Source organism: Xenopus laevis, chromosome 1L (genome assembly GCF_017654675.1).
Source record: "Xenopus laevis strain J_2021 chromosome 1L, Xenopus_laevis_v10.1, whole genome shotgun sequence".
In the NCBI taxonomy this organism is placed as follows: domain Eukaryota; kingdom Metazoa; phylum Chordata; class Amphibia; order Anura; family Pipidae; genus Xenopus; species Xenopus laevis.
Genome location: NC_054371.1, coordinates 198,649,938 through 198,666,275, shown reverse-complemented (window position 1 = coordinate 198,666,275; position 16,338 = coordinate 198,649,938). Strand labels below are relative to the sequence as shown.

At 38.8% G+C, this 16,338-nt stretch overlaps 1 protein-coding gene across 2 annotated transcripts in view; it reads right to left on the bottom strand.

Annotated features, from left to right (window-relative positions):
- The window catches only part of LOC108717696 (baculoviral IAP repeat-containing protein 1), a 31,868-nt gene that overhangs the window by 14,718 nt on the left and 812 nt on the right, over window positions 1-16,338 (bottom strand). Inside the window, exons 2-9 of one of the 2 annotated variants that reach the window (XM_018264962.2) lie at window positions 13,628-13,737; window positions 11,765-12,379; window positions 10,271-10,370; window positions 9,433-9,514; window positions 9,062-9,113; window positions 6,174-8,297; window positions 4,313-4,480; window positions 3,047-3,208 (exon numbers count right to left, since the gene is read on the bottom strand). In XM_018264962.2, the coding sequence (XP_018120451.1) occupies window positions 3,047-3,208; window positions 4,313-4,480; window positions 6,174-8,297; window positions 9,062-9,113; window positions 9,433-9,514; window positions 10,271-10,370; window positions 11,765-12,344 (3,268 nt within the window). In that variant the 5' untranslated portion in view covers window positions 12,345-12,379; window positions 13,628-13,737. The remainder of the gene's footprint in view (window positions 1-3,046; window positions 3,209-4,312; window positions 4,481-6,173; window positions 8,298-9,061; window positions 9,114-9,432; window positions 9,515-10,270; window positions 10,371-11,764; window positions 12,380-13,627; window positions 13,738-16,338) is intronic. The other variant, XM_041568708.1, reaches the window with a different exon arrangement.

The window sequence follows — 16,338 nt, the reverse complement described above, 5'->3', positions numbered from 1 at the left end:
GCTGAATGCTGAGGATCAATTGCAAACTCACTGAACAGCTATGTCCCATGTGGCCCCCCTTCAAGTCACTTACTAACGCAGAGTTAGAGAGCTGAAAAGCAGGAAGTAGTGTTCTGGCTATTATGTTAGACATCCAGTCACTCCAGCCTTTATACATTACATTTTTGCCGAAATAACTACTGTATATTGGAAACATTTTTTGTTTGGCACAGCCTATCTATTTATCCAGCTTTTATTTTTACACGGAACTGGTCCTTTAAGAGTATATTGTGCACACATACTGACACGATGTGTTTAGAAACCTAATGAGTTTGGTTATAATGTACCTGACTAGAATCAAGGGGAAAAATCTCTAATTATTGTAAATAAGGATGCATATTATGGATATTACCTTGATTTTCTAACCCTATGCAGCAGTGATCCCCAACCAGTGGCTCCTGAATAGGGATGTAGCGAACGTCGGAAAAAAAGTTCGCGAACATATTCGCGAACTTGCGCAAAAATGCGAGCGGTTCGCGAACGGTTCGCGAACCCCATAGACTTCAATGGGAAGGCGAACTTTAACATCTAGAAAAGACATTTCTGGCCAGAAAAATGATTTTAAAGTTGTTTAAAGGGTGCAACGACCTGGACAGTGGCATGCCAGAGGGGGATCAAGGGCAAAAATGTATCTGAAAAATCTGCCTGTGTGTGCTTGGAAGAGATAGTGTAGGGGGAGAGCTAGACAGCTAGATGGCGGGTTGAAGAAAACAGTGTGCAAATAATGCCTACAAGGTCAACGTATACACTACTACAGCGGTGGATACGGATTACGTAAAATATATTATGGCTGCTTGAAAAAAGTCACTCCGGTGTTTTTTCTGGAGACGGTAATATTATGGATATTTAGACAGAATGTGAACAAGGTCACACAGCTCGATGGCGGGTTGAAGAAAACAGTGTGCAAATAATGCCTACAAGGCCAACGTATACACTACTACAGCGGTGGATACGGATTACGTAAAATATATTATGGCTGCTTGAAAAAAGTGACTCCGGTGTTTTTTCTGGAGACGGTAATATTATGGATATTTAGACAGAATGTGAACAAGGTCACACAGCTCGATGGCGGGTTGAAGAAAACAGTGTGCAAATAATGCCTACAGGGCAAATAATGCCTAAAAGGTCAACTTATACACTACTACAGCGGTAGTAAAATAAAAAAAGTAAAATAAAAAAAAAATGAATATTAAAAAAAAAAATTAAAGTTGGTGCTGCTGAACTACTAGGAGCAGCAGATTAGCACACCAGTCCCACTCCCCAACACTGCTAGACTAATAGCACTGGGCTCTTATAGTAGTAGTAGTAGTAGTAGTAGTAGTAAAACAACAAAAAAATAAATAAAAGCAGTCCTTACAAGGACTACTGTTATTGCAGCAGTCAGCAGATGAGATCAGAAGCAGGACAGCTGCCCACTGCAGCTACATACAGAGCACTGCAGTAGAAGGTAGATTACTAGCCAGCAAAGCTACCTAAGCTTAAATGTCCCTCAAACCCCTGCAGACTTCTGTCCCTCCAATAACAGAGCAGTATCAAAACGATTACTAGCCAGCAAACTTTCAACTGTCCCTGAAATCACTAACAGGCAGCAGCTCTCTCCCTACACTATCTCTTCAGCACACACAGGCAGAGTGAAAAAACGCTGCAGGGCTTCGGTTTTTATAGGGAAGGGGAGTGGTCCAGGGGAGAGCTTCCTGATTGGCTGCCATGTACCTGCTGGTCTGGGGTGAGAGGGCAAAAAAAAGCGCCAACAATGGCGAACCCAAAATGGCGAACGTCGCGCGACGTTCGCGAACTTCCGGCGAGCGCGAACACCCGATGTTCGCGCGAACAAGTTCGCCGGCGAACAGTTCGCGACATCTCTACTCCTGAACAACATGTTTCTCACCAACCCATTGGATGTTGCTCTCAGTGACCTCAACACAGGTGCTGATTTTTTGAATTCCAGGCTTAAGCTGGCCATAGACGCGAATATCTGATCGTACGAATCATCGTATGACCGGACTTCCCCATCTCCTGACCTGCCACTAACCATTCCGATCAAATAAAGTACAAAAGAACAGATGTTCTGCCCCTGACAGCAATCGTACGAAAGTTATGTCTGACAAAGCTGGTGACAGTCTCCCACTGAAAATTGTACGATCGACAATACATGCAGAGAAATTATCGACAGCCAACAGAAATCTTATAACCTGTCCGATCGTCCAACCGGACAGGACTCTCCACACACGGTCCGAAAATCTTACGAATCCTTTATTCGTACGATCAGATCTTTGTGTCTATGACCATCTTAAGAGTAAAGTTTTGGTTGCATAAAAAAAGTGCCAGAGTCTCCACTAGGCGGCCAGTCCACAGAAGGGCTACCAAATAGCCAATCACAGCCCTTATTTGGCAACCCAAGGGACTTTATTCTTGCTTGTGTTGCTCCCCAACTCTTTTTATATTTGAATTTGGCTCACTGGTAAAAAAAACTTTGGGGATCCCTGCTATATAGGAGTCAAGGTTAATTTTTATATGCAAGAACAGGCAGAATGGAAGCCTGAACATAGTCATCAGAATTGCTCAAAGTAATGTCTATATTAATCAGTATTTAAGATTAAGTTGTGCTTAGCTCTAACTTCATATCTTTTGATTCCCACAAAGTCATCAGACAGATGTGACAATAATATTCCCTAAGTAAGACTTGATTTCTTCTCTATTAAAATCAAAGTTGACAGTTTGCAAATGGAAAATATCGTTTGTGTATCTGGTGTATCACTTGGCACTTTTGTACACATTAAAGTTGTGTCAGTGTTATTAGGGATTGGGAAGATGCTATGAACTGGTTATTTGTCTCACATGTTGACATTACAGATAGTAGACTCAGTAGAGTAGTTCTCCTCATTTCTACAGCCCAGTGGTTAATAATGTCCTGCTGAATGTTTGCATTGGACAATAAACATTCTGGTTACAAATTGTTGAAAAATAATATGAACAACCTTGCAAAAATGATCGCTACGGTTATTACCTAATGAAGCCAAATCATCTTCTTTAAGATTTGATTCAGAGAAACTTAATTCTTTCAGATCATTACAGTATGTGAGTGAAGTCATCAGACCATTGAAATCAGGGAAACTTTCACAATTTAACTGTAGAACTTCCAGTTTTCCAAAGTTCCTAATGAACTGAGCTGAAACAAGAGGAGAAAATAAATTGAATAAAATTATCAGATGGGTTTTTTGCCTTCCTCTGGATCAACTGGCAGATAGGTAGTTAATAAATGGACATGTGTCTTTTTTCAACCTTACTTACTATGTTACTATGTAACTATGTTACTATGTTGTAACTACAAGATGGCATAAAAAGCAACAAGACATTTTCACAGATGAAGACAAGCTCATTTGCCCCTGGGGTGGAGGATTAAAAAAAGGAACATGAAACTTAAGGGAAGGTGGTTTGGCTGTCAGCATATAAAGTATTATATTCATTAATGAAGACGGTTGTGATAATTAGTTGGCTTGCTTTCAATTAGTTTGAATGTTTTAACAGAAATTGTGGTGTTTATTTTTAGGTTTGTATTTTTAACGATTGACCATTTCATATGAGATAACATTTTAAGTTGCCTCCTCTGGGAGTGTGGGGTGCCCTTATGCCATAGGTTGATAGAGTGTTCAGACTGAGAAAAGCGGATCTGCTTCGTGTCCATTGGTTTGAATAAGTCCACATCCCACATGTGCAATCAAACACAAATAGCAAATACGCCAAAACAAGTATTTTCAGCCAACCTCCACTCTGCTGCGTGTGACTATACACAATCGAAAGAGGTTCAAAGGAATGGAGATGTGGCACAGAGTGGATCCTCTAATATGCAGACTGAGAGCAGCGGAGCCAATTCTCAGTCTGGCATAAGGGCTACACTTGGTGGGATTCTTAATTCGTTTTGTTAATATTGTCACTCTGTCATTTGGTTATATGTAAGCAAGCTTAAAGCCATATGTTTAACTATGACAACTGCATGTTTCCATAACCCCTTTGTCCCTCTGGTTTACTGCTTGCCTTATTATAAAAGGTTCCAGGACATACAATAAATGGCCACAACATACCTGCCTTTCTAACATCTAACATTCTAACTAATTTGAAGTTGGTCCTCTCTTTGTGGCTGAAACAGTTTTTTGCCCTTTACTCTTCTGGGAAAACTTTTCACTAGCTGTTGTAATGTATCAGGTGGGATTTGCTTCCATCCAGTAAACCAATTTAAGCAACTGGGTGATACAAATATATATTTGCAACTTACCAAACCTTGTTGAACCATGAGCAAAATCACAGCAAAGTGCAAGCTTTTTTATCTTGTTCAGTCTTCCGAACTCATCCGGTATATGTTCTATAAATTCTGGGTACGTCGGCAGATTTATCGAAAGTTCCTTCAAGCACATAAATCTGTGCACACCAGAAATTAGGGATTCTGTGCAAAAGCATAGGCTTATTTAGCAATACATATAGTCAGACAGTTTAACATATATCTGTTACAATGCAGATAAATCCAACCTTATAGAAAAAAACACCATTATAGAAATTATAGGTAAATTTGCATACATACCCAATGTATGAGAAGTTGTTTACTTCCATGGGCAGAGTGTAAAGTGATGTGAAATTTACAATTGCATAATCCTTGCAATCGAAACAACAATACGTGTTGTATATATTTATTCTACAAAGACATTATTTGTTGGAAAACCATGCACCACTAGAAATTGACCAAGGAATCCCACCACTGGATGGATTGTAGGGATGCACCGAATCCAGGATCCGAATACTTCTGCCAGGCCGAACCGAATCCGAATTTGCATATGCAAATAAGGGCGGGGAGAGAAATCTGACTTTTTGTCAGAAAACAAGAAAGTAAAAAAATGTTCCCCTTCCCACTCCTAATTTGCATATGGAAATTAGGGTTTGGATTTGGTTCTGTATTCGGCCGAATCTTTAGCAAAGGATTCGGGGGTTCGGCCGAATCCAAAATAGTGGATTCGTTGCATCCCTAATGGATTACATGGGGGGGGAATTCTACTGACAACGAGAGAGGCCAGAGAATTGAAATGATGGCGACATAGAGACCAGATTTATTAATGACCAGGCTTTGGGTAACGAGCAAATGAGGAAATAAAATGGAAACTGTGTAATAAAAATCTCCACCATTTTTAGGTGGCAAACTTGATATTTTTTGAAAAGACACATAGAAAAAAAAATCCACCTGTAACAACAATGTAATCGATCCGGAAGAAAGCAAGTGAATTCTTTTAATTAATCTCCATTTTTCCTCATTGCTGTCCTGATACCTGATCACTTATAAATCTGGACCATAATGTACCTTATGGGCCACACATTTTTCTGAATAAAACTCTATATGACATCTGTTTTTCTGGAGAATGTTTGTGCTATGATGATATTATGACAAATGTTTTGTATCATTAAAATTCTTAGTAAGTCATGTGACAACAAGGGTAAAGTGCGCATAGCTCTAGTAACCCATTGGATGCCAATTAACAGTTAGTATTTACTGCATGCTTAATATTCTCCTGGTGACGTGGTATGGTGGCTTATCAACTTTGTGATCATAACTTTGTAACTAAAATCCCCTGTTTTTGTAAACACATGCACTTGCATTTATACTGAATTACTTCTGAGACAGGCAGTAGTGTTCGTTGAGGGGGGCGGGCCCTGGTGTATGACGCGCAGCCGGGCCCCGCCCCCCTCCGTACCGCCGCATTTGGCCACATTTTCAGCGGCGAACGGACTGCCGGGGGGCCCTGAGGGGGTGCGGGCCCTGGCCTGGCCCGCTTGCACCCCCTGCTCCCCCGATGGTTCCGCCACTGGAGACAGGGGACCAGGGAATGTGTATTGATTAATTGGCCAAATCAGTAGCACTTCCATTGTACATGTTTTAACTTAGCCTTTTGAGTGCTCCCACAACCCCCTTTTTTTGTATATTGCCAGTCCACATAGGGGCTACTATTAGCCAATGATATTTTGAACCCCGCAGGAACATTATTCATGCTTGTGTTGCTCCCCAACTCTTTTTACATTTGAATGTGGCTTAGGGGTGAAAAAAAAGGTTAGGGACCCTTGTTTTAAGGAATTATAACTAGAAAATGATTTACCTGGTTGTGGTATTGCCCTTACGTTTCCAAACTCTAGGGTTTCCAAGGATGCCATCCTAAGCAACAGTTCCTGTTCCTCTTTGCACAGATATGTATTACATATAGTGCATTCTTTAAAAGAACTCAGGTACTGCTCAATGACTGGCATAATATTTCTAACAAAGCCATTGCTCTTGTTCAGCTCAAGCTTTATGTGATCCGATACTGAAAAGAGAATTCTGAGTTTTTCACATTCACTTGGAGCAAGTTGGCAAATGTTGTTTGTGACTAGTTTGAAAACTGGAGCTTTGTGGCCCCGAAGGGATGAAAATGCCTTGATAACTGAGTCACTAATTTGAATAGTCTGTGGAAAATATGACAGTGTTTCATTTGACTGATTTATTTCCTTTTGTTTCTCTTCAAGTAAAGCATTCATGGAAAGATACGCAGCAGAGTAATCTTGCTCCACTGTAGGAACGCCATAGTTTTCAAAAGTCTGCGACATTGTTGAAAAATCCGGCGCGTCAGGAAATTTCCTCGGGTTTATGCGGCAGGTAATGCAACTCAACAAAGCAATGCATTCTGGGTATTTCTCCATAAAATAAAATAAGCTGCTATTGCTATCCCCGGATATTGGATTGAGATCTAAAGTAATGTTTTTGCCTCTTAAAAACTGCAAGATGACAGGAGCGCATTCTGATAAGCACCGACTGTCAACCGCGGCTTTAACAGCAAATGTTAGCAATAGATTCATGCAAAATTCTGAGTCTCCAACACTTAGCAGAAATATTAACAACCTTTCCATTATCTGAAGCTCTGGGTACCTCTGTAAGTGATCTCTGTTATCGAAGTGGCAATCCAGAGCATCTTTGTTATCATAGAAACTGAACAAGTGGGACATTATCTTTACTGTTGCTTTTGGGGAAATCCTGCTAGCATATTTCAAAAGATAACTGTACGGCCCTTGCAACTTGAGAAAAGTGTTCACACGGTGCAGGTAATGAAGCCCTCTGTCCACTTTTTCCTGTTCCTCAGATTCCAATAATTCACTCATCCTCTTTCCAGCCAGGAACTCTTGGAACAAATTATTACTAAAGCGGTGGACTGGACGAAGCCTCTGGGCTGAGAATTTGCTTAAAAGTCCGAGTGTTATGGCATCATCAATATCCACAACAAATGTACAGAGGTCTTCTTCTGTAAAGTCAAAGCATGAATGGAAGACCCCATGGAGGGCAAGATCTCCACAGGACATTATCACACAATTTATTCTGTTGGTGTCCCAAGAAACTTTTTGCATATTATAGTTCAAATATGCTTCAAAAACATCTCTTTCACAAAATGAACGCTCGTGTGGATTCTGAACCCAATAGGAACACTGAGAAAGAGTCATGAGAGGGACGTGAAGGGCAGCCTGTAAATTTTTATATGTTTCCAGTTCAATAAAGAATGCTTTCACGCGTTCACCGTCGTGTAAGAACAAGTTCTTGACCAAGTAGATAGTGCTATATAAAGGAAATTTCTGGATTTCCAGTATGGTTCTTGCATATTGACGTAGCTTCTTTCCTTTGTCTGTGCGCACACTGACGGCCAAACTTAACAAATTGACGTGGTTCTTTAGTAAAATCTCATCTATGGCTTCTGGAGTGGTGTCATTGAAACCATAGTCATCTAGGAGGAATAAGATCTGGTTCTTTAACTGCTTCATCATCTCTGCCAAAGTCTCTTTAGGGAGATATACAGCAGTTGCAGACAACTGTTTGCAAATTATGTCAGCTAGTGAACTGTCGTTGTCAATGGAGGTAACAGAGATATAAAACACCAGCTTAAACCTGCTTAACATGGGACAGGTCCCTGAAGCCCAGAGAATGGCTATCTTCTTGAGCAGAGCTGTTTTCCCACTGCCGGCTTCACCTTCAATCATGGTGATGTCCCTCAGGTCTGACAGAATATCAGGTAATGTGAGCTGCTCCAAAGGCTGATTTCTGGTGTTTTTTCTACTGACAGCTATGTCAGCAAACACTGAATTCAGATCTACAATAGGATCAACACACTCTCCGAAGGAGGATATTCTGTGAAACGTTGGATTGCTATAAGATTTAATGAGCTGGCTCTTCAAAAGTATGATTTCTTTTTCAATTGCTGTTTCTGTTACAAACATGAAAATAGAAATAAAAAATGCATACAAATACATTATCAGACATGAACAGAATTTGGCTCCCCCTGGAACTTTTTTCATGCTTGTGTTGTTCCCAAACTCTTTTTACCAGTGTCGGACTGGCCCACCGGGATACCAGGAAAACTCCCAGTGTACCCATGTGTCAGTGGGCCCTTGTGCTGCTAAACATTTGACCTATTTCATGGTCATTCTTTATTTCTATGAGAACAAAAAGGCTAAATAGATGGAATAATAGATCATAGTATTATAGTATGTAAATAGAAGAGACTAGGAGAATAGTAATTGAGTGAGGAGAGGAAGAATAATAGTACTAAGACTGGGCCCCTGATCTAAGATTTTTGGGTGGGCCCCTGGTGTCCCAGTCTGACACTGCTTTTTACAGTTGAATGTGGCTCACGGGCAAGAAAGGCTGGAGGCCCCTGCTCTAGTGCAACCTACTCCATAAAACATAGTTCCAAGCAGTTCATAAAGGTCACTAATTAACCTAGAACACAGACGGCTTTTGCCCTCGGTCCCCAAAATCACAGGGGTCTGATGGGATGAAATCTTAAGTACATTTTAGATATTTTCAAGAATGTCCAATATGTGGCCACTTCCAGCTGTACTACAAAGGCTAACAGCAAACGAGCTTATATAATATATATTTTTTTCCTGTTATATTAAAGCCCCCACACATGTATTATGAAATTAGCTGTACTTCATCCTCTACAGGAGGAGACAATCATACTCTTACCTTTTTGTGAACACTGCACTCCTTTGCCATAAATATCACAGAAAGACATACCCTAGAGCAAACAAATTGATTTTTTTCTTGTAAATGATTGAAAACAATTCTTTTTTTTATTATACTCATTGTAGGCTGTAGGCTGATGACATATGAGAAATATATTCCTGAGTTCAGGAGGTAATTAAAAACTGCAACCAGGGTCTCTGCCGCAGCTGAAGGGGGCACTGTCTTATTTAACCCATATCAGAGGACCCTGTACTCGCTATCCAATATAAAATGCTTTACATGTTCAAATAGCCTGTACTGTGCCAATAATTCTTTTTAATTTTGGAGATATCTACAAAAATAAACAGTTATTATCAGTTGATGATACTTACGGGAAAATGGTGGAACCCACAGTAATTATCAATATACTGACTGATTTCAGCTTCAGATTTTTCACTACGCAGGAATACACACCTGATAACAAAGAGCAAGAAAGTTGTACTATGTTTGTGATATTTCTTTTACAAATTATATTTGAATGCCATGTTGCCTTTACACAGGTCCCTATTTACAGATATAGTTGCACTAAATGCCTTTTTCTAATCTCAGCATACTTACCATGATGATGCCACATTAAAGGGGTTGTTTACCTCTGAATTACATTTTCATGTAGAGAGTGATATTCTGAGATGCTTTGCAATTGTTTTTTATTATTATTTAGCCTTTTATTCAGCAGTTCTCCAGTTTGCAATTTAAGCAATATGGTTGACAGGGTCACCATTGTCCAAGCAACCATGCATTGATTTGAATAAGAGACTGGAATATGAATAGGAGAGGGCCTAAATAGAAAGATGTGTAATAAAACATAGCAATAACACTGACCCCATTTAGATGGGGTCAGTGACCCCAATTTGAAAGCTGGAAAGAAAAAGGCAAATAAAGAAAGAAAGAGAGAAAGAAAAAATGAAGGTCTATTGAAAAGTTGCTTAGAATTAGCCAATCTATAACATACTAAAATGTAACTTAAAGGTAAATCGCCCCTTTAATAACATGTTTTATTGCTGGAATTATCTAGCCTCAATATCATTTTGGTCAACTAGAAAAAACATAAAATGTTTTCCTGTTTCAAAGGCAACTTTGCTCTCGGGATTTTCAAAAAGTTGAATATTACGAATTACCTATTATCATCATTATCACCAAGACACAATAATTCGAATGTATTAAACTTACTCTGGGAACCACTTTGCATGTTCTTTCCAAGGGTCATCATTTTCTTCCCAGTTTCCCAAACAGCCGTCACATGAGAAGCACTGCACTGTGTCTCTCCTTCCTGTAAGTAAAGCAACATGTCAGTCCCATGCAGTTACAAATTCCATATCACAGCCTTAGTTTTCTAATGGCCTCTGTTTAAATTCACATCGGATTTCATAGGCTTGGTGGGATGTTAGCTCCGGTATTCAAGAGCACACCCTCTCCATGGTATGGATTATAAACCATATAGTCCACTTAAAGGGGACCCGTCACCCGAACATAAAAAGCTGTATAATAAAAGCTCTCTGATAATAAAAAATTAAACTCAAATTCTATTTTTTATTAAAACATCTCTATCTGTTATATACTTAAAAAAACAACCAGCTGTCAATCATATATTGTCTGCCCCTACCCTATGCCTTAGGCATAGAGGCGGGTAGGCTATTACTTTCACTTTCCATTCTGCACTAGATGTCATTGCACTCTTCATATTCCCCTTCCCTCCTCTCCACCTAATTGTGTAGCCAGTGTATGGGCATCAGGTGCCCCATTCTGGTGCATAAACAAGATTTTGCCTTAATATCAGTCCACAAAATGACTGCTGCTGTTTCACGAGATTGTGAATTCCAAGAATAAAAGAAACAAGATTTGAAAAAAATTATATAGTGTGAGTAAAGTTTCTTTTGCTTGACTAATGTCACAAAATAGGATTTGGAATTATTTCTAGGGTGACAGGTCCCCTTTAACTGCTTTAAAATGGACAGAGGAAAAATATAACTTGAGTTTGAGGTATACGGATGGATGCACGTGTGTGTGTGTGTGTGTGTGTGTGTGAAGAAGGGATTTTATACATTACTGGAGGAACAAGATTACTGGAACCCACATTCGACCTCCAGCTGGGCAACCCTGCCCAATAGAAAGTATTTTTCACTAGTGTATTCTCTTTTCTGGGGAGGTCTAGAAACATAGCCCATATGATCAATTGCCTCATCATGTGATGAAATGTATGAATGGTCAACTTAAAAGGGCAGTTGTGCCCTAAACTTTGTGTCACCTTCATTTGTTGTGTTACTGCCCTTTAGTAAGATCAGTGTGCTGCCTATATAATTTATTTTAGGCTTAAAAGTGGCATTATGCTAATACCAGTACAGGTATGGGACCTGTTATCCAGAATGCTCATGACCTGGGGTTTTACCATATAACAGATCTTTCCAGAATTTGGATCTTTATACCTTAAAATCATTTAAACATTAAATAAATCCAATAGGCTGGTTTTGCTTCCAATAAGGATTAATTATATCTTAGTTTGCCACACTACTGTTTTATTACAACAGAGAAAAGGGGAATCTTTTATAAAAATGTAAATTATTTGGATAAAATGGAGTTTATGGGAGACAGCCATTCAGTCATTCGGAGCTTTCTGGATAACGGATCCCTTACCTGTACAAAAGCCCTGCACTAGTTATATGATACCTGTGAAATAAAATCCAGAATGTGCAAGAGCTTGGGGCTCTACTGCAGCATACACAGGCCAGCCCTTAAAGGTGCCTAGCCTACGCTCTTCACTTTTCATTGCATCTTTCTCAAGTCTTCCATTAGGCTCCAAAGGCTGCAAACGTACTTCATATTTTGAAATATTCCCGACATCTTTGCCTTGTACAAATCCACAACTGGGATTACATTTCTTGTGCTTCTGCATTGGTGATGTGGTTAAAGACTGCCTGCACAGAACTAACCCACAGCAGAAACACTGAGAACTGTTACTGATTCCAGTAAAGTAGAATCCAGCAGCAGCAAGTTCACATGGAGACCAAGTAGATGTGGGCACCAGGGTTAGTAAGGATTTTAGCCTCTTGGATTCACTTCTCATCAAGTAGTTTGGTCCTTTAGGCATCTGCTGTCGTATTTGTCTGTGGGTTTCTTCCATCTCTAAGATAAATGTCTTCAGGTCAATATCCTTGAATGATGATGGCAGCACTGGCTGAAAATCTGAGTCAAATTCTGATATGTTGGTTAGGTCCAAATTTTCACTCTGAGACATTTGATTCTCCATGTTATGAAAATACTAGGAATAGCTGCTGTATAATCCTGAAATTGAAAAGAAGAGCTTATGTTTATATTCCGTTATTTTCCTCTACACATATCTTATTTTACCCAATATCAGTCAATGGGCTGACAAACTTGCCAGGACATAGTAACGGATGGAGATCTTAAACACGTTCCAATTCTTAAACATGAGTTTGGGCTGCCCTCTGCCATGTATTTTCGTTATTTACAACTTAGGCATACTTTCTACTCCCATTTCACCTCTAGAGCCCCACAGGTATCCGAACCACCCTGGAAGTTTACCTACATAACCAACGGTTATGTTATCTCCAGCTGTTTTTCTGTGAAAAAAGCTATATTGTTGGCTTGGAAACATCCACATCAGCTCCAGCATTTACTCTCTGGAAAAAAACTAATTAACAACGTGTTACCCAAGCAAAAGTTGGTTTACTTGTCAAGAGGATACCCAGCTAAGTTCAACGCAATATGTGACACTTGGTTGAATGCTCAATCCTTATAATTAGGTTTGACTCGCAAAAGCTTAGGTAGCTCTACTTCCTTTCTATCTCTACTTTTCTTCCTTCGTCTTACCTCTTTTGTTGTAACCATTAAAGCATTTAATACAGACTTTAAAAATATACATATCTTATTTGATTTGCAACCAAAGCTCCACAGAGGAGTAGACTTAACATGGACCCTCTACATGTGGCTTTTGTTCCAACGTCAGGGGGATGACCTGCTTTTAGGATTTTACAGGTGCTAAGTTTATAATAGCAAAGGGTTTCCAAGTGATAAAAACTGACAACCTCAGATAAACAAGCTGCAAAAATAAGGGTAGTCTGCAGCATGCTTGTGAATGTATTAGGTAGCAGCGTGAGTAAATTGTAGTAAATTCACCAGATCAAGGATATATAACAAATATGTTTGGAATATAACTGTTTGGAATATGTTATAGTTCTGTTATAGCTTTAATAAAGTCCTGCAGCACTAGTTACTGGGTTATAAGCAAGTCTCAATGGGATATTTTATAAGCGACACGTTTTTTAAAGGAGACATATGTTGTGTGAAAAACAAAAATGTGCCAGTGCTTTATACCCTATTATGTATAGAAGGAAAGTGCTGGAAAAAAGTATTGTTTCTGGTTAATTTATTGAAAATTTATGCACAAACCCTACTTATCCTGCCCATCTGCCCACTTCCAACTGCCTCCTTTCCCAGGCTGTGTAGGGATGCCAGCAGCATTCAGCATACTGCAGTGTAGGGTAGGAAACAATCAGCAACTAGACTGACCTGATAGGGAACTGAAGCCTGTCTTTACTTATGTGACTGCAGGGTTGTGATTTGCTGTCCTCCTCCTACTGAGCTTCTGGCAAGGACTGTTAGGGCACGCCCACCCTTAACTAAAAGGATAAATAAAGAGGCAATTTTTTAAGTTACTATTACTTTTTAGCACAAAGTAAAACCAGCATCATATATTATTCATTATTGTCTACAATTTAGACTTCCACCTCAACCTTTTAAAACCAGATCTCTATATTCACATCCATAAGTCATTTACACGGATAGATTATGTACTGATTAACCAACCGCATATTGATAAAATATTTAAATCTGTCATAGGGGAAATATCATGGTCAGATCACGCAATGGTTAGTACCTCATTGGAAGGACTATTGACAGACCAGGATATTCATGACGACTTAATGATCTTCTGCTTTGTTTCCCAGAGCAGGTGACAGCTTTGGCTGAAGATATGACACAGGAGAAACCTCAATATCAATGGTGTGGAAAGCCCATAAGGCAGTTATAAGAGGGATTATGATTAAGAAGTAATCAGAACGAAAGAGAAAAAGGAAGGAACATATAAATGACTTAAAGGTGAAATTACAAAAGTATGAGCCTGATTATAATATGAACAGGGATACTAGTATCTATATGGATATGGTGTCAGCCAAGATAGAATTACATTTAGCATTGTCAGAAGACAATAAATCAATGCTCTGGACAAAACAGAATTTTTTTGAAAAGGGAAATAAACCAGATACTTTACTAGTTTTTACTAGGGGTTTGCAAAAACTACAAACAATTGAGACAATTAAGACAAAAAATGGGACATTTGTTAAGGAGCCAAAGGAAAGCCTTTGTAGATATTTATACTGATCTATATAATGGGGAGAAGGTAAACAAATCAGAGAGCAGTACATGCAGAATGGCGAATGCAGAAGTATTTACAAACTTGTAACCTCCCAAAACTTACATCAGTACAACTCTTATCCCTAAATACCCCGATTACAGCAGAAGAAATTACAACTGTTGTTAAGAAAAAGTTAAATTCTACAAAGGCTCCGGGTCTAGATGGGTTTAGTGGGAAGTACTATAAAACATTTCTGGAAGAATTACTCCCATATATGGTAGAAATGTTTAATGCATTTCTGTCGGAAACATCAATCCCCTCCCCCTTGCTCAAGCTATCGTCCTATTTCATTAATCAATACGGATATAAAGATTTTTGCAACAATTCTGGCAGAGCGTTTAAATACGTTGCTACCTGAATTGATACATTTTGATCAGGTGGGGTTTGTTAAAGGTTGAGATGCTGCAGATAATATTAGGAGAACGATAAACCTCATAGAACTGGCAAATAAACAAAAAAGACAAACTATTTTCCTATCCATAGATGCCGAAAAGGCTTTTGATTGTGTTGACTGGAGCTACCTATATATATAACATTAGAACATTTTGGTATCAGGAGCCCTATCTTAAAGGCAATCAAACGTCTTTACGGTAAACCTATGGCTGAAGTAAAAACGGGTCATATAAAATCAGCGTCCTTTGAAATTAAAAGCTGCACAAGACAGGGGTGCCCCTTATCTCCCATTTTATTTGCATTATGTATAGAACCATTGGCACAAAACATAAGGCAAAATGTAGATATTAAGGGTATAAAAGTAGGAGGGGAGACTTACAAAATAAGCTTATTCACAGATGATATTTTGCTATCATTGGTTCAACCGAAAGTCTCACTTCCTAATTTATATAAAACACTGGATGCAGGGCCGGACTTGGAGTAAAAAGCAGCCAGGGCAAAAAAAATCAAAGCAGCCCACATGGAAACACGATGATAGCCGCACCTATATATTGGGTTAACCCATTAGGTATTACAAATTGTAGCATCTTTATATAGGAGAAAAGAAAGTATCCCCGTCTTTTTGATCAGGAAAAGCACACAAAAAAATAAAAATAAATTTTATCACTATATCTTTCAAATTCAGTTAAACCATTTAATCCCGTGATTCTATATATATATATTGGTTCCCCCCTTTGATAAGTAGTCCCACAAAGTGCTAGTGCTTAACCTTAAATAGATAGCTTAAATGGAATGAAACTAGGACTCAATTAAATCTTCATTTAAATATTGTGTATGCTTTGTAATTTCTGACTCATAAACAATTCATTTAGCATTAATTGATTATTGAATTACTAAAAAGCAACTAAAACACCAATAAGGATGATAAAGTGCCAACAGATTGTGATCAATTTACTTATAAATCAATTAAAGTGCAATTATTAATATCTCTGATTCCAAGAAAAGGTAGGAAAAGGAAATTGGTAGATGGGTGGAGAAGTCCCGTATTTTCTAGCTGATCCTTTTACTAACTGCGGGACCCCACAAAGAGAGAGAAGTCAGTGCTTCTGGAACTGTGGTCTCAATTCTATTTTAACTACAGTAACTGAATTGAAGAGCTATTTTTTCTAAAAAAAAAAAAAACAAATTCCAGAGCACTTATAGTAAAAACAGTTAACAAGTATACAGATAGGAATCTCCTTAATCTGGGCTGAAAGAAGCGCCCAGATCACTATAAAAAGTATTAGTTTCTTAAAAGAAACCCCCCCCTAGGTTTTATCTAAAATGGTATAAACCGTTGAGAAATAGCAAGCCGACACGCGTTTCGCAAATTGCTTTTTCAAGGGTGTGTGTGCTGCCACGGACGCCAAATATT